The sequence below is a fragment of the Trachinotus anak genome, unplaced genomic scaffold, assembly GCF_046630095.1.
Source record: "Trachinotus anak isolate AG129_WGS33_773 ecotype Australia unplaced genomic scaffold, CSIRO_AGI_Tana_v1 ptg000039l, whole genome shotgun sequence".
NCBI lineage: Eukaryota > Metazoa > Chordata > Actinopteri > Carangiformes > Carangidae > Trachinotus > Trachinotus anak.
The window spans coordinates 4,037,201-4,064,304 of NW_027273890.1; the positions used below are offsets into that span (position 1 = coordinate 4,037,201).

Sequence of the window (27,104 nt, forward strand, 5' to 3'; positions counted from 1 at the left end):
GCAGACAGAAGTCACAGCATTTTTTGTGACTTCTTTCCTGAAAATTGAACATAACTTTTAACTGTTTGTGATCTATAAAACAGTTTGTGATGAGTGATCATGAAACAACTGACCATTATATCTAGACAAGGAATATGCTTAATCTTGCAGTATGAAGAGGAAATAACAGAGGGTATCTGAGGGTTCATATGCTGGTGAAGCTCATTTCCCTGCTAACTATGACTTTATTTTTTGGTTAATCTCATTTGTTTATCCCCTGGAAACCTTAAACATGTGCCTAAACCCAACCATGCCCCAACAATATGATATTATTTTATGTCTGCTATGGTTAATTCTCAGGTCCTGAGATGTTACTCCACACTTTGTGGGACTTCATAGTAGAGATGGGAAGTAGTTTTTTATAAAAACTTCAAAAACTGTCTTTGTAACTTTAATACCTCAAGAACTTTCAAAAGATATATTCATTGGTAACTTCGGTCTAACCCTAAAATTGGGATAATTACTTATGCTAACTTATTAAATGTCAAAAAGGATCATGTTAATACTGTATTCACTGAAACCTTATCTGATAGTAACTTGAGCACTTGTGCAAACTCCATACCATGCCTCCCCACTTCAATAAACCCAATTCTTCAAATTGCTTTATAGAAATAAAATAACTGAAAGATGACATTGTCTGTTATTAGCATCTGGTTTATCAGAATCTTTGAGCTCCACTTTATATTTGTGCTTCTGAATCTCTGTAACTTTTTCTTGTCTCCAAGACTTAATTCAAAACAAGAAAGAAAAGAATCAGTTGCTCATGTTTATTAGAAAGTCTGATTCAATTTTATTTCTCCTATACCCAGATGAAACACAAATTTCAGTAAAACCAAATAAAACAAAAATAAAAACAGCTTGACAAGTACATTCCATTTCTCAACAGCTGGAACTTGTATTTTTGAGGCAGTGGCTCCAGAAGTGCACTTTGTGTTACATTAATGTTTTTTTTTTGCATCTGAGCAGTTGGTCACTGTCTTTTTAAATACACAAACTGCCGTACAAGACCTGCGTAAACACTGCTGTGGATTCTGTGACTGTAAAAAATAGTGAAGGTATGATTCAACAGGAATCAAGTGAGCTTGAAAACAACATAAATCAATAAAAGCCTATGTTGCTATGTGAATGTGGAATGTAAAAAAAAAAAAAAAACACAATATAAAAAAAGATTACTGCACTGCGTAATGCCAGTCCTGCATGTACTGATTTATTGCTAATCTCTGTTCCAAGATATTCATATATGTTTCTTGTTTCATTATAAAACTGCATTTTAAAAAATATGAAAACTCATATGATGTTCCAGAAAAATTGACTTTACAAATCTGAATGCACTTAACAAACTCCATCTGGAAAACAAACATACTATGTAGCACCAGTAGGTTAAAACAAATCATGCAGCAAATCGTGTTGTCTTCCTTCTTGCTGTGAAAAAGACTACTTCAAGAATTTGGGGTATAAAGTCCATTTTTGTGGATCCAGTGCAGCCACCATTGCTTTGGTATTGCGTTCTTGTAGTGCGGCCATTTTGGATGGTTCTTCTCAGATCCCCTAAACAGAGGTAATAGCTGGCCACGTTTGTTTCTTCGGTCCTATGTTCTTATTGCAGCAACAACTCCTTGGTTGACGGGTGCTGGTGATGAATGGAAAGGAAAAACATGGTCAGTCTCTTAGTCTCTGTACAGATTAAGAGAGTGCGTCACTGATTTACCGTTGCACTGCTGTAACACTGTCAGACTCAAGCAAGCTGTATTTACTGAGACCTTATCTTATAATAATAATTTCTGTATCTCATAATAATAATGTCCTATAAATAACAAGCTCCTTATCTTTGTTATCTGTATTATTCATCTACGTAATGTTGAATCTCATAATAACCAAATAGGGATCTTGTTTTTGTAAAATCTGTAGCCTGTATAATCAATGTAGCTAGAGACACGCCAGGTTTATGAGGTAGGGGGGGTGAGTCAAAAAAAGAGCAACACTGAGTTTTAGCCAAATGCTAACAGCTATGTACAGCTAAAAGCTATTTATAAATTTAGTACTCTGTTTGAAACCGTCTGTATCGCAGGCTCCCAGCTCCTGGGCTGTGAACCAGTACCAGTTCTCAGGAAATTTATTACTGTCCCATGAGAATATGATCTGATCTTGCAAGAAAAGCTGAATAATAATTTAATACATTTAAATATTTATGGGCTAATTTTGTTTTGCTGCATTTTCCAAATCATTACCTGTCAAACAACATAATGGTTTTTAACATGCATTCTCTTGCACATTTTCCCAATTTAGTAAATAACCACAATGAAACACAGACCAAATGAAGTTCTTATAATTGCCCATTCCCCCTCTCTCTCTCACTCTCTACTGACAGATGTCTAAAATGTGACAATGTACTTTTTTGTAAAGGTAAATCTTGTATGTCTAAATCTTGACAGATGTATTTTATAAGCTTATCATATGTGGTTTTATGTACCATCTTAATCTAAATCTGTATAAATATGAGAAATGGAGCATGTAACTATGAAATATAACAAGAAAAACAAGAAAATGATCGAGTTTTCTCTTTGTTGAATACAATGTGTTTCCATAGACAACAGGCTAAGAAAAGACACTGGAGTTTATCTGCATGACTCATATTATGTAATGTTAATGCTGCAGTTGTTTATTGGCATCCTCCAAATGTGATATACATGTGCAACTCGAAGTACAAAGCCTTGGTTTATTTGACTTGGTGAGTCACTGACAGATATCTTGATGTTTTACTATGTGTACCCTTTACTGAGGAAAATCCATGCTGCAGCATGCTACATCTCTGTATTTGACTGTTACCATAGTGCACTGCCAGGAATCGATTACTTATGCTAGGAGATTAATACTATGAACATGACATGTACCTGGTTTTCCACAGGTCTTCATACACTGTTCATGTGTGTTGAAGCGATTCTGGTTTCCACCGCAGCCTCCGTACCAGAAACGTGTACAAGTCTTGCTGGGAGCATCGTAGTACCACTTGAGAACAAATTTGGCACAAGTACCTTCCTCTCTGGGGAGCTGGCAAATTTCCACGGCTGTAGAGGCCGCTGTGAGGGACGTGACAAAGAATAACGATAAGTGAGAGCATGAGAAGACATGCAACTAGAAGGCAGTCAGAGAGCAGATTTTTATTCTTCCATAATCGTAACATATGCCACACTCTAGAGTAGACTTTGTTTTACTCTAAGTATCTTGAGCCAATTTCCTCCACTGCTGACGAGATGCTGGCAAATTGAACTTGCTCTATATGAGGTCTGCTGCCAAAGAAACAATGAACCAGTGAACAAGGCCTCCTATTCATTTTATTCGTGGTTATGACTTGGCTCGCTCCTGTGACAAAAGCATAACCTTCTCTTTTTCCGTGCTTGGCTTTTTACTTGTTCCATCAGTCATTTGGATCATCTGAGGGGCAGCGGAGGAGGAGGGTGGGTTTGTAGTTGCATACAAAAGACTTGTTGTCTTGGTAAATGAGCACATTTTATGGAAATTGAATTATGTAACACATATAACATGGCAAGACTGGTGACTTAAAGTCCATATATACAATATGCCCAACATTAGAGATGGTCTGAAAAAGGTTTTGAGGATGTGGATTTGCTTGTTTAAAACTAGACCATGAAGGAAGTGGGATTTTTTTTTCTTTCATATGGGCTAGCTTTTGCATAGCACACATGTGCAACCACATCAAAGTCAGTTATGTCATCAAAAGAGGAGGTTAGAAAGAAAGGAACAGTAACAAAATATGCCAACAGGAAACTACATGTGTTATTGAAGGTCTATTAATCTCAGTGAGTGCACATCAGATCTCACCAGGGACCGGCAGGATCTCCACCTGTTCACCCTGCTGCACTTTGGGCTGAGGCTCTGGCACTGTTGAAAAATGAAAATAAAAATGTAGTTAGTGAACAACTATAGAAGGATTTTTAAAATGGTCTCCAGTTTTTCCAGTACCTCATGTGATCAGTGTCAGGTCACGATTTTATTGTCCCATCAATACATGTGACTTGAAAATATACATCAGGAATAACACTAGCACTGGTACTTTTTACTATCTCCAGTAAAATGTAAATAATGTACATGGTCATCATGTATGTAACACGATGTTATGATGACTGATACATGTCCCAAACTAGAAGTCAGCACCCTCACCAGATTATCATCCATTTTCATGACATAAAATTAAATGACATACAGAAACAGCATTGTTCATGTATTAAATTAGTATATCATAAAAAGTAAATTATTTTTTTTGCTGTAACAAAAAAAACTTAATTAAAACTAAAAACTTACTCTAAAAACATAATGCTTCAGTGTCTGTATTTTTAGAACTACATGCTTTACCACTAACATTAAAGACAGAAAGCAATTGGTTTCCATGCATTGGATGTTTCACTCCTAAACGGGAATATATTTTAAAGTGACTTCTACTTCTGCTTTAGAGCAGATAAACACATTGTTTAATCAGAGATGCCACAGCTCTGACTAGTATCACTGCTATTAGAGCCCCACATAAACCATTTTGGCATGTGGATAAATCAAAAGCTTGATAGGCCTGCCGTGCCTGGTGATGGTTGGTAAGCTATGGTTGGACAACGGGCTTTAACAACCAGCCATTTCTAGGTTTTGTTTGTGGGGCTGAAGCTGATAATATTCTGCATTATATTATTATCACACCAGGCAGTGGCACATTCCCTCACGGAGCCTGGCAGCAACAACCACTTACCTGACCTCATGCAGCGTTTCAAGCAGAGGGTCTCAGTGTCGAACCTATTGTCATTGCCTCCACAACCTCCATACCAGAACTGTGTACAGATCCCGCTCTTTCTGTCAAAGAACCACTTAGCCTGATAGTCTTTGCATGGCATTCCAGGGTCATAGTCAAGTGAGCATGGGTCTGCAAATTCATTAACTAGAACATGCAAAAAAACAAAAAAAAAAAAACAACAGTAGTAATGGACGACATACAGAGAGAGAGAGAGAGGATGGTTAAAACTACATGAGGCATACAGTGATCGTGTGCTGTTAAATAGTTACTAGTAACACTTATGGGTGGTCTAATGGGGTCAAATGAGTCTTAGTGCTGATATGGGTCATTCATACAGAGGAAAAGAAATAGCATTCAACATGGCATTCTATAGAGGGGTCAGGCTAATTGCATTATTAGGGAGTTTTCACATTTGAAAATTAAATGTTAGTGTAAAGTGTAAGTTTCCACAGGTGAACTGTTGAGTCAGTTAGTTATAACTACAGCTTCAGTGAAAGGTTAGTTCGTTTTAGTCATCTGCATGGCTGTGTGGTCCAGGTTATCTTCTCCATAAATCAACCCCAGAAATACTTTCTTCACAGCTTCACTGCAATCTGTTGATTCCTTTTAAGAAGAGCATTGTGTAAACTGCAGTGTGCTAGTGCTCACACTGGAGTATCAAAGTACTGCACTCACTGACTGTTTTTAATGAGGACAGCATTGCTGTTCTTATCATCACAGCTGACTGATAGTGGGGCAGGTGAAGAGGCTTGACCCTCCTACGTTTGCAGACGGTGAAGATGATCTCATGTTTCAGTTAGGCCTTAAGTTTTGTGTCTTCAATAAGAAGCAGCAGCTGTAAGCATTTATTCCCCCCAAAAAATATCCGCATGTGTTTCTATTTACTAAGTACAGAGTGACACAGATATTACAACCCCATTTGTCTGGTTTGTCAAAATACATTATGTGAAAGATTTAACCTACAGACTCTGATTTTGAGCCTGAGCAGTAGTTTTCATGTTTTCCTAAATGACCTTTAGTATGGTTTGGCATGTACTAGTGAGCTGAATAACAACACATTTGTGTGATAGCTCATTTGATATATTGTTGGATTACAGCATAGCACATTATGTTCTGTGAGTTGAACCATGGGGTTTTACTTATGTGACTCACATACTTCTTGGAAATCTCAGCCAAGCACAACTCTGTAGAACCCCCTAGTTTTAATGTACAAAGTTGTTAATTCAAAATGTTGAATTTGGGCTGAAAGTTCAAAGACAACTTTAAAATTACAGAATACAGGTTAAAGCAGGAAAAAAAGAAAGGATTATGCAGAAACAATGTAGACACTCACATATGCACATGTGTGCACAGTCACTCACCAGTTTCTGGTTTGTCCAGTGGTGTGGTATTTACAGTGCTGGTGCCTTGGCTGACTGGTTTATGCTCTGCTGCTTCTGTCAAAGTGAAACAAGCAGTAATGAAGCAGCTGCAATAACGCAGCAAAATGTGTGAGCTATGCAGGCAAGACTACTGCCTGAGTGTTTTCATTTTAATTTAGCTTACCTTTAGTTTATTCTTTTGTTTATTTACAAGTAACAAAATCACCAAAAAGATGTAAAGGATATAAACCAAAAAAGGAAAAAAAAACCCATCCAAAACCAAAATGTATCTAATATAGTCACTCACTATTCTCCAGATTTGTGTATGGTTGCAGAGAGAGACAATGTCAGAGCTTAGAGGCCAAATATAAACTCTGCACATCTAAATTCACTTATGAATAAATCCAGTCCACATGACTTGGCTGAATGCAATGCCACATTTCTGGAAAATCACCTAGGCAAGACTGCACAATTCAATTTTTTAAAATGACTGAGAAGGGACCAATGTGAGTGGAAAAAAGCTCCACACTCACAGGATTTGTTCATAAACAGAGCTTCAAATTGTCAAAGCCCAAAAGTTTTATAACCTGATGGTACTGATGAGGATACTACAAAGTCAGGAAACATTGCTTATCGTTTTGTAAAGAAAAAAAAAAAAAAGCCATCTTGTGGGATAAAAAGGAAGCTTGTAACCTATTTGTGTAGGTGTGTTTACGGACTTACTGGTAGTGACGATGCCTTTGCGGGTGGAGACAATTTGACCCTCTGCAGTGTAGGCAGTGACCACAACATGATATGTTTGAGTACTTTGTAAGTTGTCCACAGAAAGCTCGGTGCCTGAGACATTGGTCTTCAGTACCAGGGTGTGGTCGGCCAACTGTGTCACCACCACCTCAAAGTAGACAAAGAGTTTGGGGTTCGGGCTGCTCCAACGCAATTTCAAGCCACTGGAGGTGACATTGAAGACGTGCAGCTCGTCTGTCTCTGGGGTGGTAAAAGGCAGAGGCACAATGAAATCACAGGTTCAGAGAAAAGTAGGTCAGTAGCTGTGGTGGATGAAATAATGTTGGTTTTCAGTCTGAGACAGTCTGAGAGAAGTGTGAACAATGATGCTGATTGCTGATTTATGGGCAGTCAGTGTTAGCAGTTAGCTCACAGTTAAGTAAACAGAAATAACCAGGCCAAATCAAACATCACGTAAACTGACTCTGCCTGCAGAAGTATTTGAAGTTCATTTTAATACATCCTCAATCTCACCTTTGTGCTTTCTTTGATGAACCGCTTGGTGATTCTCGTGATGCTTCTGATGCTTCCTATAAATGTACCAGTAAATGGTGAATTAAATTATCAATGTTTCAAGAAATCTACAGCGAACAAAGACATGGTGTGGACATTTATAAAGGTATATATATATATATATATATATATATATATATATATATATATATATATATATATATATATATATATATATATATATTAGAAAACTTACTCCTGCCGCTGTGAAGATGTGAAGGGGTTTTTCAGTGGCTGGTCATTTTGAAACCACTTGCAGTTTTTGGAGACTTCAGGGGACATGTAGAAAGCATTTTCAACTGAAAAGACAAACACAGAGTCTCACTCATCGGGACATGAACAGCGTATGAAAGCCTGGGAAAATAAATGATTGACAAATGCCGATATCTGTCTTGAACTTACTGCTGATATACTTTGGCAGCAGCTGGCTAAAGGTCTGGAGGTGTCTGTCATAAAAGTGTGAGATACTGTTCAGCCGTTTGAAGAAGACGTCTGATGGCTCACTGGCCATGCGTGACAGGACACGAGTGTCTCCAGCGCTTAGCTTGTCACCCACACCCAGGATGACCAGGAAGTAGCCTCTGCACTTGACCTCAGTGGCAATACGCACCAGCTGCTCCTCTTCTTCTTCCACACTTCCTGTCACAAAGAGCATCAGCACTTTCCTGTCGCGTGGGAGAGGCACCTTCTCAAACACCAGCTCCACTGTTGACTCAATCGCCGCTGCCAGAGCCCGGCCGCCCTCTAACTGCGGTGTTTTGTCCAGCAGGAATCTGACAATATCCTGAGCTGAGTGGTGCTCAGTCAAGCCAATATCCACTTGGATGGGAGAGCCGGTTTTGTTGTGGAGGAACTCGTAAGGTGCTTGCTGGATCACAGCCACTCTAGCGTGGTGAACTGAGGATGTGGGATTTGAAGACACTTGAAGCGGTTCTACTATCTGTGCTATGTAGCGTTTAATCTCAGTAAAGACGGTTGGGTAAGTGGACTCAGAGCTATCCATGACAAAGGCCATGTCGATGTCCACATCTGTGGTGGAAGACCTCCTGTCTCGGTTGGCCAATGGGGGCACATAGTCACACATTTGGTCTGGAGAGCAGATGTCTAAAAAAAGAAACATGTAATGTCATTCAATTGTGAGATAACATAAGATTATAATTAGTGTTATTTTCCTTATTAATAATAAAAAAATCTGTTTATTTTTCATAAATGTAATGATAATGAACAAAATGCCTAATTTTCTTTCCATTTGTACTTGTCCATAGGCAAATGCAATGTACGTAGATATACTGAACTTTCATACATTACATATATATGTACATATAAAATAAAAGCACATATGTAAAAATATTCATGAAACTTATTAGAAATTGCAGCAGTTTCATATATTGACATATATCTTGCTCATACAAATAATTCATGTATGTTATTAACTTATATATTCATATATCCTTAGGATGAATATATATGATAATAATATAGGTGACATATATGGCAACATCCCTCTTGATATAGGGACATATATCAAGACATATATGTCATATATTATATTTCTGCACACATTTTCTGAACACAAACAGAATCAATAGGAAATATTCATGAACAAAACAATCTTTAAAAAAACTGATATTGTTCATTGAAAATGTGCAAAAATAAAAACAGTAAGTCCTGACTGTTTTATAAATAATAGAGTGAAAAAACACAACTCTTACCTAGGCAGATATGGCAGTTCATAATCTTTTGGATGACTGAATTATACTGTGCACTTCCAGGGCTGGGAAGGACAATTACCTGGGCCAAGGCCGTGTTGTTGACCTGGTGTACAAAAAGAAGAAAAGAGTCATTTTTCTTTTTCATCAAATACAGTAAATATGCCTCAAAAGCTGCTGTACTGTAAAATTCTCCTTTGATTTGTTTGTTGGTCGTACCTGCAGTGCTCTGGTGAGTGCTCTTTCCTCACGGTTGACCAAGAACAGAGTGGCGATTCCAGCATCATGGAGGCGTAGAGCTGCATTGGTAACTGCTTGTGCTTGACTGAGTGCCCCACCAACAAAGAAGATGGCCACTTTCCTCATGAGGAAGCCGCTGCGTACCCTCTTGAAGGTGTTCTGGGCCACAAAGCTCATGGCCGTATCCAAACTGCGCTGCTTGTTGGTCTGCAGGGTCTGCAGTCCCTCAATGCGCTGCACCAGAGCACGCTTCTTCAGTGCATCAGCAAAGCGGACCTCAGTGGTAACTTCACTGTTGTACAGGGTCAAAGCAACACGAGCTCCTCTTGGACAGTTGCTCTCAGAGATGGTGATGTCTCTGACCAGACGCAGGACTGTGTCACGCATGTTGTTGAAAACTGCACGGCCAACGCCCTGAGAGGCATCCAGGGCAAAGGCCAGCTCAGTGGGGTAGAGCGGGCATTCTTGCTTACCTAATAGTGAACACATAAAGATTTTATTTCCTTTATAGTAGTGGATACAGTGCATATGAGGCAATTGAAGCAGTTATTATATCATGAAAATTTGCACTTACCAAAACAGCAAGCTGGTAGAAAAAAGGAAACAAAACATGGTAAGACATTTTTATAACAACACAACACATGGACGTTATTACTTTTCAATATCTTTTTTCTATTTTTCATAAAATTAAGTTATACTCACGACAGTTGTCTCTAATCTTCTTGACGAGGTCACATTGCTGAAGGAAAAAAGAGACAAATGTTGAAAGAGGTTGCCAGCAGAAATGAGTTTTGTTCTGTTCATTCAATAAAACATTTGCAAAAATAAATGAGCACTGACCACAACGCCTGGTCCTCTCGGCCCCTTCTCACCCTGTAGAAGCAAAAACAGTCATGTTAACAGCAATAACAACAACATAGCAATATTATATTGTGCAGTTTATACTAGGTGTCATAAGTTTCCAGTTCACGAGAGGACACAATCATAAACAGACTGCTCGTGACAGTAGGTATTGTAACTCATATATAAGTCATTAATATAGAATTTACACCGTTTATTAGGAAACTGTAGAATTTGAAGTTGCTTACATATGACCCAGGATATCCAACTTCTCCCTTCTGTCCAGGTGGACCAACATTTCCGGAGACACCCTGGAAGGAATTGACAGAAAGAACAGAATTGATTTTAACTGGCTGAAAAGTTACATTATTGTGCATGCTCATGCTGCTTATTCACTACAAAGAATACATCTTGTAAATTTGAAAGTAGTCCTCTAGTGTGTCTCGCCGATCACACTGTATGTGTCCAGTGCTTAAACAAGCTGCATGTTGGAGGATTTGCTAAGTGATACCATCCAGTATGTACTGTTGAATTTAGAACATATGTACATGTGAACCAAATCCAAGTGTATGAAAACTTACCCTCTGTCCACGATTTCCTCTGGGTCCAGGTCCACCCTTGCTGCCAGGATCACCACCTGCTCCCTACAGTGATGGAAGTATATCAAATGAAAGTAAGTAACAACACCAAAAGGCAGCTCCAATAACCAGATGCAACACTACACTGTGCAATTTCACTGTAAGAGTCAATGTCTTTCATTACCTTTGGTCCTGGGAATCCAGGGAAGCCTTCATCACCCTGTGGAGTTAAATATACATACTTTATGTATTATTTGTATAATTATTATCACAGTGAATGAGTGTATAACTGCATATAATGTGAAATTTCTAACAGTAGTTTATTGATAATTTTCTTTTGAAATATTGCATTTTTCATGTTCTATTCAGAATTGTATAGTAGCTATCAGGTCCATTTGTGTGTTTGGGAAAAATCTTCAGATCACCACATATACATAATAAGGTGTCCTATTTAACTTGCCTTTCTTCCTTTGGGCCCTGTACCACCAAACCCATCTCTACCATCTTCACCCTATGAGAAAGATGAGAAGAAAAACAGCTTCACCAATGTTTTTTACTTTGTAGAAAGTTTATCAATGCAACTGCATACACTTCTGTAGTGAAAGGGAAACAAGAGCAACATCCTTTTCTCCCCTTTGTCCCAACATTTTGACAGTGTTATAATCTGTTATATGAGAAAATTGCTTAGACTTGCAACCTGAAGTTGATCTAAAGTTCTCCTGTTGAGGCCATAATTATAATATAACTGTTGTATAATCTTCTACTGTAATAAAAAGATATTTGGTTATTTCATTTTTCATCAGTTTTACATTATGGTGCATGCAAAGAAGATGTAGTTCCATCCTTACAGGCTCTCCACGGGGGCCAAGAGGTCCAACAACACCCTTAGGTCCTGGCTCTCCTGGCTCTCCCTGCAAAACCACAGAAAGAGTGAGACAGAAATACTAAAAGATTCAAAGAGAACGTCGAAGCTTTAAGAAGGAAATGTTTCTTTAAGTTGGCCACTCCATTGCTATAGATTTAATTAAGCTCATATGTTTTGTATTTTTTTTTTCAAGCAGGGCCTTGATGTTTTCTTATAGTGCTTTCATTAGACTACACATGTGTGCCCAGTAATATGAGAGAGCTTGGCTTAGTGCAGTGTGTTTATAGATGAAACAACCCTGTTATGGAAGAACATAAGTCACGCTAAGTTATGTTCTGCCTAGTACCTTGCGACCAACAGCTCCTCTTCTGCCCTTTTCTCCAGCAGGACCTGGGTTACCTCCAGGACCCTAGAAAACAAAACACCAGGACATTAGGGTTAGGTTTATTCTGCCAAAGACATAGCTGAAGATTTTATTTCATAAAATGGTCTTAAGAGGTTTACACACCCTGGGTCCAGGGTTCCCATCTTCTCCTCTGGGTCCGGGGGCACCATTTGGTCCAGGTTGACCCTTAGTAAAGACAAATCAGACAGTGATGAAGTGCCATTCTCTTGCATGTTAAAGCAAGACTTTCAACCCACGAGTAAAGAATGAACACACATTTCTAGATTGATAAATACTCCAGTCACAGTCCAGTCAAAACGATTTGTCATATTACTAATAGAGGCCAAGAAAAGAATTAACAGTAATGATATCATTTGCTATGATACATGTTTTGGCAAGTGTATTCGTAGGCTGATTAATCCGCCAAATAGTATTTAAAGAATGGTGCACTTACTCTAGATCCTCCAATACCAGGCTCTCCTCGCACACCGTCACCTCCAGGCTTTCCAGGATTTCCCTTTCATCACATGCAAGGATTTTACAATTACTCCCAAGATCTACAAGAACTACTGCAATAAGTATTAAATAATGTATGTTATCACAAAAAAATTACTTACAGCCTGTCCAGGTGAGCCTCTTCTGCCATCAGCTCCCTAATTAAGTAAAAGTGGAAATAAGTTTTGGTAAACCAAAAAAAAAAAAAAAACAGTGCCAATTTCAGCATTTCAATTTCAGCAATTAATTAGCGCAAGGCAAAATTGTTTACCCCTCTTCCAAGTTCACCAGGACTGCCCTTCTGTCCATCCTCACCAGGCTCACCCTATAATTTTAGAACATATATATCAGTAAAACAAACTGTCGGCAGGGTGTCTTTTACTATAATAATACAATGTGCTCAGGGGGACGTTACCGCTGGTCCAGCATCGCCAGGGTCTCCTTTAGGTCCCGCCTGGTTGTTATCTTGTCCGCTTGTACCCTATTAGAAAATGTCATACTTTCAATTTCCCAAGAAAGCTGGCAGAGAGCATGTTCTTATTTATAAAAATCTGCATGGGACAGTAATCAAGCAGCAGTAAGCAGGCTGAGGGAGGGACATACACCACTGGCCACTGTTGAGATATGGATGAATATAACTTGATGAATCCTTCATACAGGTAACAACTTACTGCTCTCTATTTAAACACATTTACCAAAACTCCTCAAAGAATGAATATAATTACCCTTGATCAGTTCAGTTGATGCAGGTGTAAAACAATATATCAGTTTAGAGATAACTGTTAATTCTGATGGTAAATGGCACTGTAGAAAGTTTTCATAATACTCACAGGGTCCCCTCTGATTCCCTTTTCTCCAATGTCTCCTGTTTGCCCTTTGGCACCTTTGGGACCCTAAACACAATAAATATATAGTGAGCATTTATCAGCACAAACTATATGACATAAAAATGTGTTAAAACTGCATCTAGTCTCTCACTCTTCTGCCAGGGTTTCCCCTGTCTCCTGGGGGTCCAGCCACTCCACTTTTGCCCTGAAAAACATTTAGCAGAGACCAATTAAAGCCCACAGTCATGCATAAGCCAAAGCATATCTTTGCCACATAAAGACATTGATGGAACTCTGCTAAGCTAAGCTAAGAAGTGATGCAATAAAAAATGACTTAATGACATGACCTAATATAATGCAGACTTACCTCTTCTCCATTGATGCCATCAAGCCCAATTTCTCCAAATTCACCCTGCAACATGATGTCAGTTAGATAATCAGTGCATGAACGTTTATGCTTTATCTTTATATAATAATGATGACTTTAAACAAAAGAAAAACAGTCACCTTTTCTCCTGAGTAACCACGAGAACCCTGAACAGAAGAAATAAATAGTGTTTACACCATTATATTACTTTAAAAAAGTATATACCCAATTTACAATAACAAATTAGGATTACTTGAATGTTAAAATTCAAAAAGAAAGAAAGTTTAAATCAAAGCATTTACCTTGACACCTCTCTGTCCAGGACATCCCTGGAAACCCTGTGTTCCATTCACACCAGGAGGACCCCTCTCTCCCTGTCATTACACAATAAAGACAATAAAATATTCTGAAGGGGCAAAAAGGATGAAATCTGAAGAAACACAAAGAGGTGGGAAATAAAAAACACTGGAAGTTTTCACTGTCTCTCATGGAAGCACAGCATTAAAACTTACAGGTCCACCCTCATCTCCAGGATGTCCTTGGCTTCCTGGTAATCCTGCACTACCCTGAAAGACAAAACAACCAAATTAGTTTATGATTTGAGAAAAAAAATTTGTAAAATTAAAATGTTTTGAAAGGAAAACCTTTTGTATGCTTGGAAGTAGCCTACATGAATAAATATATTTTCCTTTTTTTGACATTAGATACCTTATTGCCTGGAAGTCCAACTGCTCCTCGATCTCCTCTGGTGCCAGTACATTTGCAAGGCACTCGACAGCACTCTCTTTCTGCAATATTGTCCTAGGCATCAAATGAAAACAAATATTAAGTAATTTCCGAGAATAAAGATTAAAAAAACGCTTCAGTGCTTCTGACTAATTAGTACTCACCAGTTCTTCCACAAGCTCATAGTCCAAGTCCATGATATTGACTCGTAAGGGTCTGGTGTACCTGAAGCCACGTCCATATTCCAACATCAAGGCCTCCTCAAATTTGGGCACCCGCTCCAGCCCAACCAGAATAAAAGTGTTCACTCCTGTTTTGCACATAAAAGAGTTTAAGGAACAATATTATTCTCTGTAATTACTTCTGCTATAATTTCACGGGGGCTTAAGGACATATGCTATTTGTGCTGTATCATTTTTTTACCTGACTGCTGAAGCTCATCAACTCGCCTTTTCATTTCAGCATATGGGGCGTCAAGACCATCAGTCAAATGAATGACAACCTGCAGGGGAAAAAAACATGATTCAGTCTCACATGTCCTCTGTCTTTTCATTAGTAATTTTAAACTAGGAATACTCAGTCAAGTTTTTTTGGCTAAATTTAGACATACTTTGATCTAATTAATTACTAACTTGTCAAGAGCAGTTTAAGCCAACAGCAAAATGAAAAAACAAAAAAGAGAAACTTCTTCCTGGATACTTTGTACACTGCTCTTTTCTAATAATAAAGAAAGAGTTAGACTCAGAAATGATCTGTGTGATGATTATTCTGCCAAACCTGATGTCCGTTATTCACTGGTGCACACAAATACATTCATATTCATACATTATAAAGTTTACTGGCATGTGAGCAAAATGAAACAGTGTTGTTAAAAAACAAGAGCAATACTAGCATGATGAGGTGTACAATACACCAGTAGACCAACAGCAGAATAATTTTTCAATAACTAACCTTGACAACATTGTCCTGTCTTGTTTTGAATCTACTGGTGTAAGCTGAGATGGTTTTGCCATTGAGAACAAAGGGACCACGATTCCGTAATGCTCTGAAGCCCTCAAAGAGCTCATCAGCATTGTCTGTGAAGTCCAGCTGGACAGGCTCAGAGGCGGAATCCATGGCCAGCATGCCCACTTGCACGGAGGGAATCTGCCCAGATGAGCAACTGATAGCTGCCATTTTGGAAATCCTCTGCAGAATGGCACCCATCTTGCTCTGGAGATTGGTCTGAGTACTAAATATGTTCTGGCCAGAAACATCAAAGCCCACCAACACCTCAATGTTGCAGGCTGTAAAACAAAGCATGGTTTTATTTTAGTCATTTTCGTGAACCAGAGAAAACTGAAACTGAAACCTTTAATTAAAAGTGAAATAACCAGGCCATAAGCAAGAAACAAAAATACTATGTCTCTTACTTTTAGGAACATCTGGCCCGCTAACACAAAGCTTTCCCTTGACTTCATCATCCAGAGTCTCCAGGATTTGCTCGTTGAGTTCTGAAAGCTCCTGAAAGGTGCTTGCTCGAGCCACAGTGGAAGACTCGCTTGCAATGTTTTCTAACTCACTCCCAGTGTCGCCCACTCCTACAGCAAAGACTCTCACGCCTTTTTGCTTCAGAGCAAGGGCTGCTGTTTTGCTGTCATCTGCTGATCGCCCTCCAGTGACAACCATTAGGATCTGAGGAGTGCCCTCATCCACCCTACTGCCTTTTTCTTTGGTAAAGTGAACATCTTGAACGTGGCGAATGGCTGCACCAATGTTGATTTTACGTCCACCTTTGTACTCTGTGCGTTCAATGGTATTTAGAATGTCTTGCTTGTTCTTGTGCGTGTTGAGGTACAAGACATCAGTCACATCTGCAGCATAATGTGCCAGGCCAATCCGCAGGTTGTCTCTCTCGTTGTAGAACAAGTCAATTAGATTTATGATAAATGACATCACTTCTCTGAAGTTATCCCGGCCCAAGTTGATGGAGCCATCCACCAAAAATACTATATCAGCCTTTTTAGCTGGTAGACCTGTCAGAAGAAGGGAGACACATGAAGCAGATAGGGTCAATTAGATTTTGGCATTATTTATATGTTGGACATATAACTGATTTATGGTTAAATGCATGTTATTGAAGTATCTGTGTTATGTGTACATTTTGACACAGCTTACTTGGATCTACATAGTCTGTGGGTGGCTCCTCAGGGATAGTCCCACTCAACCTGGCAATAAACCTGTCCTTAATTGCTGATAGTCCGGGGAATGAAGGAACCTGAAGAACATCTTCTGGGGTGGTGGCAATTTGAGTCAGTTGCCTTGTGTCAGCGCCACCAGCTCCAACACCGATGCAGCCTACCCGGGAGCTCTTAAGCAGAGGTCCATAGATGGAAACGTCTTGGGAGGAACGCCCGCCTGTGAGAACCACAAGATGCTGGGAGGCCTCAGACAGACGCACACCAGCAGAGGGTTTTAACTCATTCTGTAGTACATAGTTAATAGCTTCAGCCAGGTCTGATGACCGTCCACCCATCTGACGCAGTCTTTTGATTGCAGAGATAACAGCTGGCTTGTTGTTGTGTGAGTTGAGTGAGAACTCTGTTTTAACTTTGTCAGCATACTGCACAACAGCCACACGCACTTGATCAGGCTGCACGTCAAGTTGTTGGACAAGAGTGAGGATGAAGTCACGGATATGAGCAATGCCACCAGCACCTGTGGTGTCTGAGCCATCAATAAGGAAGATAATGTCTTTTTTCCCAAGATTTACGGGGTCTGCAAGTAAGCACAAGAGAAAGGGAGATATACTTTATTCCAAAGCATATTAGCAAAAGACCGATGCATTTTTTTAATATATAAAATTTTTATAATAATTAGTCCTGCACCATCGGTGTACCATGGCTCTGTTGTTTAGTTATACAATGAATGAAAAACAATTCTAAAATGCAATTAATGAAAATATTTATCAGTAATTGCCTTTGGCACTTACAACTTGAAGTTAACATAAACCTTCCATTTGAAAGTATTTCTTACCTATTTCCACTGGAGTATAACTACTGATGATATCAGCGGTGGAAATTTTTTTGACAGAATCAATGAGCTGTGTCTCCACTCTTGGAAGCTGCTGGAAACTGTCAACTGTATATACAAGTTCAGGCTTCAGGGAAATCTGTTTCAGTTCATCAGGGTCAGCATTCCTTGAACCAATGGCAAGAGGGGCAACTTGGCTTCTCTTAAGTTGGTCAGCTGGAGTGGAAACATCATCTGTAGACTTGCCACCTGTAACTAGGATGAGGAACTGAGGAACACCATCCTCAATGCGGCTTCCCGCTGACCTCTGGTAGATGTTTCTGGAGACCCACTCAAGAGCACGGCCTGTGTTTAGACTGTTTCCTCCTTTGCTTCGAAGTTTCATCACAGCCTGACGTACCTCATCTTTGGTGGAGAATTCATTCAGAAGAAATTCCAGCTTCGGGTCATCGCTGTACTGTACCACTGATATTCTGACCTTATCCAATCCTATGTCCAGCTTCTCCACAACTCTTCTTATCATTTCACGGATGGAAGGAAACTCACTACGCATTGCGGTTGTGCCATCAATTAGAAATACGACATCCCTCTTTTCTCCTCCTGTGGATGTTGGTGTGATTACTGTTCAAAAAGAATACACAGAGACAAATATGAGCACTAACTACAGAGTTCCTAATAGATAGAGGACATACAGTATGATGGAGAATGTCATATATCATGTAAAGAGTATGTCACATGCAGAAATTCTTGTTGATTTCAACACATACTGTAATAAAGTAAGTGAGGTGTGTGCAAATGTGCTTAGGTGGTAAATCATTTTTAAACATAAATTAATTGCGTAAAATTACCATCATAGTCTGGAAATACTGGACGCATCCTGTTGATGTCATCATCTGACAGTTCAGTGAGAGTGGTGATTAAGTTTTCTTGGACTGTGTACAGGCCAGGGAGGTCATCTACAGCAAAGGCAAAGTTAGGCACATATGACACCACCCGGAGCTCTGTAGGGTTAACATCCCTGGTCCCAATGCTGAAGGGAAGAACTCTAGATTGTTTGAGGGTAGATGCTGGACGATTGATGTCATCTGTTGAAGACCCACTGGAGATGACAATTACAAACTGCGGTACACCATCTTGCTTCCTGCTTCCACGTGCTGTTGTCAGAACATCCTGACCCACAAACTGAAGGGCCTGACCCAGGTTTCGTTGTCTTCCTCCTCGCTGTCTCATTCCCCTTACAGCATTCAAAACACCCTCTTTGGTTGTATGTGAGTTTAGATACATGTCAGCCTGAGCAAAGTCACCATACTGGACCACGGCAATCCGGATCTTATTCTCGCCCACATTGAGGCTCTCCACAACCCTGCGGATGAACTCCTGGATGATAGGAAATTCCCGTCCAACACCATCAGATCCATCAACAAGGAAAACGACATCCTTCCGTGGCCCCTGTGCCGCGGCTGAGAGAGAAGGAGAAAAGTTAATCCTTTGTTCTGCTACTATAAATAAATAAATACACACGCACACACACACACACACACACACACACACACACACACACATACATCTACTATATATATCCAAAGAGACTCTAAAGTTTATACTGGCTTAAATTTCATCAATAGCCTGAGAGTTTGAAACTTTATATCCAGATATAATATGGATATACAATCAATCCAGAAACCCCATTATGATGCTTTAAAACATCTTTTCAAACTATCAAGAGTTTAAAAAATACTTGATCTCACTACTGTTGTATATTTGTAATACACAAAATATTTTATTTATTATCCATCGATCAATGTGAAAATGTGGTTACCCCTTCTGAGTTTAGTTTTCCAACAATGCACCCCAGCCAGCTCTCATGTCATGTCAGTCATCCACACCACACACACAAGAAGCTACAGTTTGTGCTGAATTAAAAATCAGACACTTTTCAAAGCATCACCAGAAAACAACACAAATCCAATTTAAAATCAATACCAGGCCAAATTACATTAAGATGCAATCAAAGTAGAGAGCTCCAATACCACAAGACAAGTTAATCATTTGAAAACAGACATACAGTGAGACAATTTTTTTCTTGAAATTGAAGTTTGAATTTTGTGGTTGTCATATCCGTCTTGTCACTATTCTTTGGTTTTGTCTTCAACCTGTGCTGTCATGTTGCAACAATGGTGATTCGCTTCATTTGAAAAGGAGAACTGCACTAATTACTTTTCTAGACTAATCTAACTTTTTTTGTCCAGATTATAAAGAAAAGGAAACTAATTTCTGCAGTTACCCATTAATGACTAAACCAATATCCTGTCATTTGGTACATCATTCAAAAATAAAACTGACAAAGGAAAGATAATAGGGGAGATAATTCCAAATCACCACAAGAATGTATAAACACAGGCATCATGACAATACTACCAGAAATGGAATTGCTTCATATGAGATTTTTTCAATACAAAGAAAATTATCATTATTATTACTATGGGATATTAACACAGTTTGTGGATGTGAATATATTTATGAGTGAAAATAAACAGAGTATCCAGAATATCAATAGTGTTGAAAAACACATTAAGAAAATGACAGAGGAAAACTGGGTGCCAGCAATGCAAAGGATGCAAGTCAAGAAGATGGCTCAGACTCAAGAGTGTCCTCAGAATCAAGAATGTCCTTAATGTTTGAAGAGTGCTGATCTATGAATACAGAGGGCTTCAACTTTTCTTGAAAAAGAGAAGAGACTTTTGATAAGCCAAATCATTTCCACGTCATATGTGAGTTCTCCACATGTAGAAGAAATTAATATTAAAAATGAATTATTTCAATATACAAATGACTACAAAAGTTAGGTTTCAAGAAGTCCAGCAGCAACACATAAAAAGGTCTGGATGAAGTGGAAAATACATGAGTAAATGAAAAGAAAATGGTTGGTGTGAAATGCCTAACATTGCATTTCAAAAACACAATATAGCATTTGGACTTTTACTAAAATATTCAAAAGGATGCCATTAGAGGGAAAACTAGAGTAATTAGCCCTGGGCATGATGCATCGCTCAAATGAACTATCACGATATGTAATAAGTCAAAATGAAAAATGTAAAGTTTAGTCAGGTTATTGTTTTGTTTTTGTTTTTGTAGCCTGGACTTGTATGTAAATGATTCAAGGTAACTGAAGTGAAAGGAAGTGACAAATGAGACAATGCTAGAATCCTACACTTCTCAAATTTCATGCTGTGAAGTGAAGTATATGAATTGAGTACCACTACCAAGTCATAAAATCAAAACAATTACTATGCGTTACATACTATTATGAGGTAATACACGTACCAGTAATGGTTGGTGATTCTGTGGTGATGTCAATGACCACAGCCTCCACAGAGGACTGAAGCTGCTGTTGGACACTGGATAGATCAGTGAATTCAGAAATAGAAAGGGCAAAATTTGGAATGTGGGATATGTTCTGCAGTTCTCTGCTATCAGAACTCCTGGTTCCAATTGCAAAGATCAAGACACCCAGCTGTTTGAGAGCAGAGACTGGTGCATCAACACTGTCAGAAGACTTTCTACCACTTAGCAATATCAGGACCTGTGGAACTCCTTCCAGGCGCCTGCTTCCGGCAGAGGCAGTGAAGACATTATCCCTCAAGTACTGGAGAGCTGCTCCAGTGTTGAGGGTTCTTCCACCTTTGTGCCTCAAACCTCTGACAGTGTCGAGGATCTGGCCTTTTGTGGCGTACGTGTTCAGATAGAACTGCACAGTTGGATCTCTGCTGTACTGAACCACTGAGACACGGTCTTTGTTGTCATCCACACTGAGTGTCTCTACTACTCTTTGGACAAAGTCTCGCATAGCTGGGAATCCAGTTCTAGTACCATCAGATCCATCCAATAAAAACACAATGTCCCTCCCTGGTAGCTGTTTCTCCACTAGGGAACAAACGATTTGAAACAAGTATTTAGATCAATCTTTCAAACATTTCCTGTAGAAATATAATGTAATACACTTAAGCACAATACAATGTGCATCGTACCATGGGATGGGAAATAAAAAATCAATCGCTTTCTTACCAATGACTGTTGGTCTCAGAGGCATGCCCCTCACTAGCACTGTGCTCATTGCAGAGGAGAGCTGTTCTTGGACAGCGGGGAGGTCACTGAACTCAGACACTCTTAGAGCAAGACTAGGGTCATGTGTTATCTTCTGCAGCTCTCTACTGTCAGAGCCCCTCGTTCCAATGCCGATCACAGAGATGCCCTGTTGTTTGAGAGCAGAGGCTGGGGTATCTACACTGTCAAAAGACCTCCCACCACTTAGCAGGATCAACATCTGTGGAACACCTTGCAGGCGCCTACTCCCGGAGGAGTTTGTAAAGACATTGTCCCTGACGTGCTGGAGGGCTGCCCCGGTGTTGAGGGGTCTACCTCCTTTGTGTCTCAGCTCTCTGACCGAATCCACAACATCCTCCTTTGTGGTGTATGTGTTCAGATAGAAATTGACCTCTGCATCTCTGCTGTACTGGACCACAGAGACACGGTCTTTGTTTTCTCCCACATTGAGTTTCTCCACCACTTTCTCAACAAAATCACGCATGGCAGGGAAGCCATTCCTTGTGCCCTCAGAACCATCCAGAAGGAATACGATATCCTTTTTGGCAGTGTCAACTGAGAAAAGACAGGAAGACAAGAAGTGAAAACCTTTGCCAAAAGTACACTCCTGAACAAATTATCACCGAGTGGTGGGCTGTCTCTTTCTTTCTGTTTCTTGCTTTTGTTTTTTCTTTTCTCACAAGCACCTACAGCTGGCCACTTCAATGTTAAACAGCAGGGAAGCACACCAGCACCTCTGTTCAAATGCACACATGCAAGCTAAACAAGTATCAAACTTCATTTCTCTCCCTCAGCGTAGGTGAAACAAGTCACTTGGCCCTCGAGGCGAGAGGCCGCGCTAGTTCACGTACCAAGTACAGTTGGTGATACCGCGGTGATGTCAGTAACCACAGTCTCCACGGAGGACTGGAGCTGCTGTTCCACATTGGGAAGGTCAGTGAATTCAGACACAGACAGAGCGTTACTGGGATGGTGGGCTATGTCCTGCAGTTCTCTGCTATCAGAGCCCCTGGTTCCAATTGTAAAGGTCAAGACACCCAGCCGTTTGAGAGCAGAGGCTGGTGCATCAACACTGTCAGAAGACCTTCCACCACTTAGCAATATCAGGACCTGTGGAACTCCTTCCAGGCGCCTGCTTCCGGCAGAGGCAGTGAAGACATTATCCCTCAAGTACTGGAGAGCTGCTCCAGTGTTGAGGGTTCTTCCGCCTTTGTGCCTCAAACCTCTGACAGTGTCGAGGATCTGGCCTTTTGTGGCGTACGTGTTCAGATAGAACTGCACAGTTGGATCTCTGCTGTACTGAACCACTGAGACGCGGTCTTTGTTGTCATCCACGCTGAGTGTCTCTACTACTCTTTGGACAAAGTCTCGCATAGCTGGGAATCCAGTCTTAGTGCCATCAGATCCATCCAACAAGAACACAACGTCCCTCCCCGGACGCTGTTTCTCCACTAGGGAACATAAGATTTGAGACACGTGTTTAGGTTGGTCTGTCAAATGTGTCCTGCGTGGAATTCACCTGCTGAAAGCTAGCCTCAACCTTTGCCACTTACTCTACAAAGGTGGCACAACTGTTTTGCCAAAGAGGCACTGGCTGACCTGAACTTAGTCAAATACACTTTATCACATGTCAATTAGCATCCTAGCATAAGCTTGGAGTGTAAAAATGGGTCACTTCCTTACCGGTTACCGTTGGCGTCATGGCCGTGGCCTTCACTAGCACTGTGCTCATTGCAGAGGAGAGCTGTTCTTGGACAGCGGGGAGGTCACTGAACTCAGACACTCTTAGAGCAAGACTAGGGTCATGTGTTATCTTCTGCAGCTCTCTACTGTCAGAGCCCCTCGTTCCAATGCCGATCACAGAGATGCCCTGTTGTTTGAGAGCAGAGGCTGGGGTATCTACACTGTCAAAAGACCTCCCACCACTTAGCAGGATCAACATCTGTGGAACACCTTGCAGGCGCCTACTCCCGGAGGAGTTTGTAAAGACATTGTCCCTGACGTGCTGGAGGGCTGCCCCGGTGTTGAGGGGTGCGCCTCCTTTGTGTCTCAGCTCTCTGACCGAATCCACAACATCCTCCTTTGTGGTGTATGTGTTCAGATAGAAATTGGCCTCCGCATCTCTGCTGTACTGGACCACAGAGACACGGTCTTTGTTTTCTCCCACATTGAGTTTCTCCACCACTTTCTCAACAAAATCACGCATGGCAGGGAAGCCATTCCTTGTGCCCTCAGAACCATCCAGAAGGAATACGATATCCTTTTTGGCAGTGTCAACTGAGAAAAGACAGGAAGACAAGAAGTGAAAACCTTTGCCAAAAGTACACTCCTGAACAAATTATCACCGAGTGGTGGGCTGTCTCTTTCTTTCTGTTTCTTGCTTTTGTTTTTTCTTTTCTCACAAGCACCTACAGCTGGCCACTTCAATGTTAAACAGCAGGGAAGCACACCAGCACCTCTGTTCAAATGCACACATGCAAGCTAAACAAGTATCAAACTTCATTTCTCTCCCTCAGCGTAGGTGAAACAAGTCACTTGGCCCTCGAGGCGAGAGGCCGCGCTAGTTCACGTACCAAGTACAGTTGGTGATACCGCGGTGACGTCAGTAACCACAGTCTCCACGGAGGACTGGAGCTGCTGTTCCACATTGGGAAGGTCAGTGAATTCAGACACAGACAGAGCGTTACTGGGATGGTGGGCTATGTCCTGCAGTTCTCTGCTATCAGAGCCCCTGGTTCCAATTGTAAAGGTCAAGACACCCAGCCGTTTGAGAGCAGAGGCTGGTGCATCAACACTGTCAGAAGACCTTCCACCACTTAGCAATATCAGGACCTGTGGAACTCCTTCCAGGCGCCTGCTTCCGGCAGAGGCAGTGAAGACATTATCCCTCAAGTACTGGAGAGCTGCTCCAGTGTTGAGGGTTCTTCCGCCTTTGTGCCTCAAACCTCTGACAGTGTCGAGGATCTGGCCTTTTGTGGCGTACGTGTTCAGATAGAACTGCACAGTTGGATCTCTGCTGTACTGAACCACTGAGACGCGGTCTTTGTTGTCATCCACGCTGAGTGTCTCTACTACTCTTTGGACAAAGTCTCGCATAGCTGGGAATCCAGTCTTAGTGCCATCAGATCCATCCAACAAGAACACAACGTCCCTCCCCGGACGCTGTTTCTCCACTAGGGAACATAAGATTTGAGACACGTGTTTAGGTTGGTCTGTCAAATGTGTCCTGCGTGGAATTCACCTGCTGAAAGCTAGCCTCAACCTTTGCCACTTACTCTACAAAGGTGGCACAACTGTTTTGCCAAAGAGGCACTGGCTGACCTGAACTTAGTCAAATACACTTTATCACATGTCAATTAGCATCCTAGCATAAGCTTGGAGTGTAAAAATGGGTCACTTCCTTACCGGTTACCGTTGGCGTCATGGCCGTGGCCTTCACTAGCACTGTGCTCATTGCAGAGGAGAGCTGTTCTTGGACAGCGGGGAGGTCACTGAACTCAGACACTCTTAGAGCAAGACTAGGGTCATGTGTTATCTTCTGCAGCTCTCTACTGTCAGAGCCCCTCGTTCCAATGCCGATCACAGAGATGCCCTGTTGTTTGAGAGCAGAGGCTGGGGTATCTACACTGTCAAAAGACCTCCCACCACTTAGCAGGATCAACATCTGTGGAACACCTTGCAGGCGCCTACTCCCGGAGGAGTTTGTAAAGACATTGTCCCTGACGTGCTGGAGGGCTGCCCCGGTGTTGAGGGGTGCGCCTCCTTTGTGTCTCAGCTCTCTGACCGAATCCACAACATCCTCCTTTGTGGTGTATGTGTTCAGATAGAAATTGACCTCCGCATCTCTGCTGTACTGGACCACAGAGACACGGTCTTTGTTTTCTCCCACATTGAGTTTCTCCACCACTTTCTCAACAAAATCACGCATGGCAGGGAAGCCATTCCTTGTGCCCTCAGAACCATCCAGAAGGAATACGATATCCTTTTTGGCAGTGTCAACTGAGAAAAGACAGGAAGACAAGAAGTGAAAACCTTTGCCAAAAGTACACTCCTGAACAAATTATCACCGAGTGGTGGGCTGTCTCTTTCTTTCTGTTTCTTGCTTTTGTTTTTTCTTTTCTCACAAGCACCTACAGCTGGCCACTTCAATGTTAAACAGCAGGGAAGCACACCAGCACCTCTGTTCAAATGCACACATGCAAGCTAAACAAGTATCAAACTTCATTTCTCTCCCTCAGCGTAGGTGAAACAAGTCACTTGGCCCTCGAGGCGAGAGGCCGCGCTAGTTCACGTACCAAGTACAGTTGGTGATACCGCGGTGACGTCAGTAACCACAGTCTCCACGGAGGACTGGAGCTGCTGTTCCACATTGGGAAGGTCAGTGAATTCAGACACAGACAGAGCGTTACTGGGATGGTGGGCTATGTCCTGCAGTTCTCTGCTATCAGAGCCCCTGGTTCCAATTGTAAAGGTCAAGACACCCAGCCGTTTGAGAGCAGAGGCTGGTGCATCAACACTGTCAGAAGACCTTCCACCACTTAGCAATATCAGGACCTGTGGAACTCCTTCCAGGCGCCTGCTTCCGGCAGAGGCAGTGAAGACATTATCCCTCAAGTACTGGAGAGCTGCTCCAGTGTTGAGGGTTCTTCCGCCTTTGTGCCTCAAACCTCTGACAGTGTCGAGGATCTGGCCTTTTGTGGCGTACGTGTTCAGATAGAACTGCACAGTTGGATCTCTGCTGTACTGAACCACTGAGACGCAGTCTTTGTTGTCATCCATGCTGAGTGTCTCTACTACTCTTTGGACAAAGTCTCGCATAGCTGGGAATCCAGTCTTAGTGCCATCAGATCCATCCAACAAGAACACAACGTCCCTCCCCGGACGCTGTTTCTCCACTAGGGAACATAAGATTTGAGACACGTGTTTAGGTTGGTCTGTCAAATGTGTCCTGCGTGGAATTCACCTGCTGAAAGCTAGCCTCAACCTTTGCCACTTACTCTACAAAGGTGGCACAACTGTTTTGCCAAAGAGGCACTGGCTGACCTGAACTTAGTCAAATACACTTTATCACATGTCAATTAGCATCCTAGCATAAGCTTGGAGTGTAAAAATGGGTCACTTCCTTACCGGTTACCGTTGGCGTCATGGCCGTGGCCTTCACTAGCACTGTGCTCATTGCAGAGGAGAGCTGTTCTTGGACAGCGGGGAGGTCACTGAACTCAGACACTCTTAGAGCAAGACTAGGGTCATGTGTTATCTTCTGCAGCTCTCTACTGTCAGAGCCCCTCGTTCCAATGCCGATCACAGAGATGCCCTGTTGTTTGAGAGCAGAGGCTGGGGTATCTACACTGTCAAAAGACCTCCCACCACTTAGCAGGATCAACATCTGTGGAACACCTTGCAGGCGCCTACTCCCGGAGGAGTTTGTAAAGACATTGTCCCTGACGTGCTGGAGGGCTGCCCCG

General features: G+C 41.3%; 1 protein-coding gene across 3 annotated transcripts in view; it reads right to left on the reverse strand.

Annotated features, from left to right (window-relative positions):
* Positions 1 to 792: 792 nt before the first annotated feature.
* The window catches only part of LOC139614842 (collagen alpha-3(VI) chain-like), a 96,344-nt gene continuing 70,032 nt past the window's right edge, over positions 793 to 27,104 (reverse strand). Inside the window, exons 1-41 of one of the 3 annotated variants that reach the window (XM_071472474.1) lie at positions 21,601 to 22,138; positions 20,860 to 21,459; positions 18,384 to 18,995; positions 17,539 to 18,156; positions 16,681 to 17,280; positions 15,936 to 16,538; positions 15,475 to 15,809; positions 14,947 to 15,025; positions 14,688 to 14,833; positions 14,506 to 14,598; positions 14,310 to 14,363; positions 14,100 to 14,171; positions 13,938 to 13,964; positions 13,798 to 13,842; positions 13,582 to 13,635; positions 13,434 to 13,496; positions 13,019 to 13,084; positions 12,875 to 12,928; positions 12,726 to 12,761; positions 12,563 to 12,625; positions 12,232 to 12,294; positions 12,070 to 12,132; positions 11,707 to 11,769; positions 11,319 to 11,369; positions 11,043 to 11,078; positions 10,862 to 10,924; positions 10,529 to 10,591; positions 10,281 to 10,313; positions 10,143 to 10,179; positions 10,015 to 10,026; positions 9,420 to 9,913; positions 9,204 to 9,306; positions 7,894 to 8,595; positions 7,688 to 7,790; positions 7,453 to 7,508; positions 6,919 to 7,179; positions 6,196 to 6,270; positions 4,793 to 4,978; positions 3,880 to 3,939; positions 2,931 to 3,116; positions 793 to 1,669 (exon numbers count right to left, since the gene is read on the reverse strand). In XM_071472474.1, the coding sequence (XP_071328575.1) occupies positions 1,629 to 1,669; positions 2,931 to 3,116; positions 3,880 to 3,939; positions 4,793 to 4,978; positions 6,196 to 6,270; positions 6,919 to 7,179; positions 7,453 to 7,508; positions 7,688 to 7,790; positions 7,894 to 8,595; positions 9,204 to 9,306; positions 9,420 to 9,913; positions 10,015 to 10,026; positions 10,143 to 10,179; positions 10,281 to 10,313; positions 10,529 to 10,591; positions 10,862 to 10,924; positions 11,043 to 11,078; positions 11,319 to 11,369; positions 11,707 to 11,769; positions 12,070 to 12,132; positions 12,232 to 12,294; positions 12,563 to 12,625; positions 12,726 to 12,761; positions 12,875 to 12,928; positions 13,019 to 13,084; positions 13,434 to 13,496; positions 13,582 to 13,635; positions 13,798 to 13,842; positions 13,938 to 13,964; positions 14,100 to 14,171; positions 14,310 to 14,363; positions 14,506 to 14,598; positions 14,688 to 14,833; positions 14,947 to 15,025; positions 15,475 to 15,809; positions 15,936 to 16,538; positions 16,681 to 17,280; positions 17,539 to 18,156; positions 18,384 to 18,995; positions 20,860 to 21,459; positions 21,601 to 22,123 (7,494 nt within the window). In that variant the 5' untranslated portion in view covers positions 22,124 to 22,138 and the 3' untranslated portion in view covers positions 793 to 1,628. Of the gene's footprint in view, positions 1,670 to 2,930; positions 3,117 to 3,879; positions 3,940 to 4,792; positions 4,979 to 6,195; positions 6,271 to 6,918; positions 7,180 to 7,452; positions 7,509 to 7,687; positions 7,791 to 7,893; positions 8,596 to 9,203; positions 9,307 to 9,419; positions 9,914 to 10,014; positions 10,027 to 10,142; positions 10,180 to 10,280; positions 10,314 to 10,528; positions 10,592 to 10,861; positions 10,925 to 11,042; positions 11,079 to 11,318; positions 11,370 to 11,706; positions 11,770 to 12,069; positions 12,133 to 12,231; positions 12,295 to 12,562; positions 12,626 to 12,725; positions 12,762 to 12,874; positions 12,929 to 13,018; positions 13,085 to 13,433; positions 13,497 to 13,581; positions 13,636 to 13,797; positions 13,843 to 13,937; positions 13,965 to 14,099; positions 14,172 to 14,309; positions 14,364 to 14,505; positions 14,599 to 14,687; positions 14,834 to 14,946; positions 15,026 to 15,474; positions 15,810 to 15,935; positions 16,539 to 16,680; positions 17,281 to 17,538; positions 18,157 to 18,383; positions 18,996 to 20,859; positions 21,460 to 21,600; positions 22,139 to 27,104 lie in introns of those variants that run through there. The other 2 variants (XM_071472472.1, XM_071472473.1) reach the window with 2 other exon arrangements.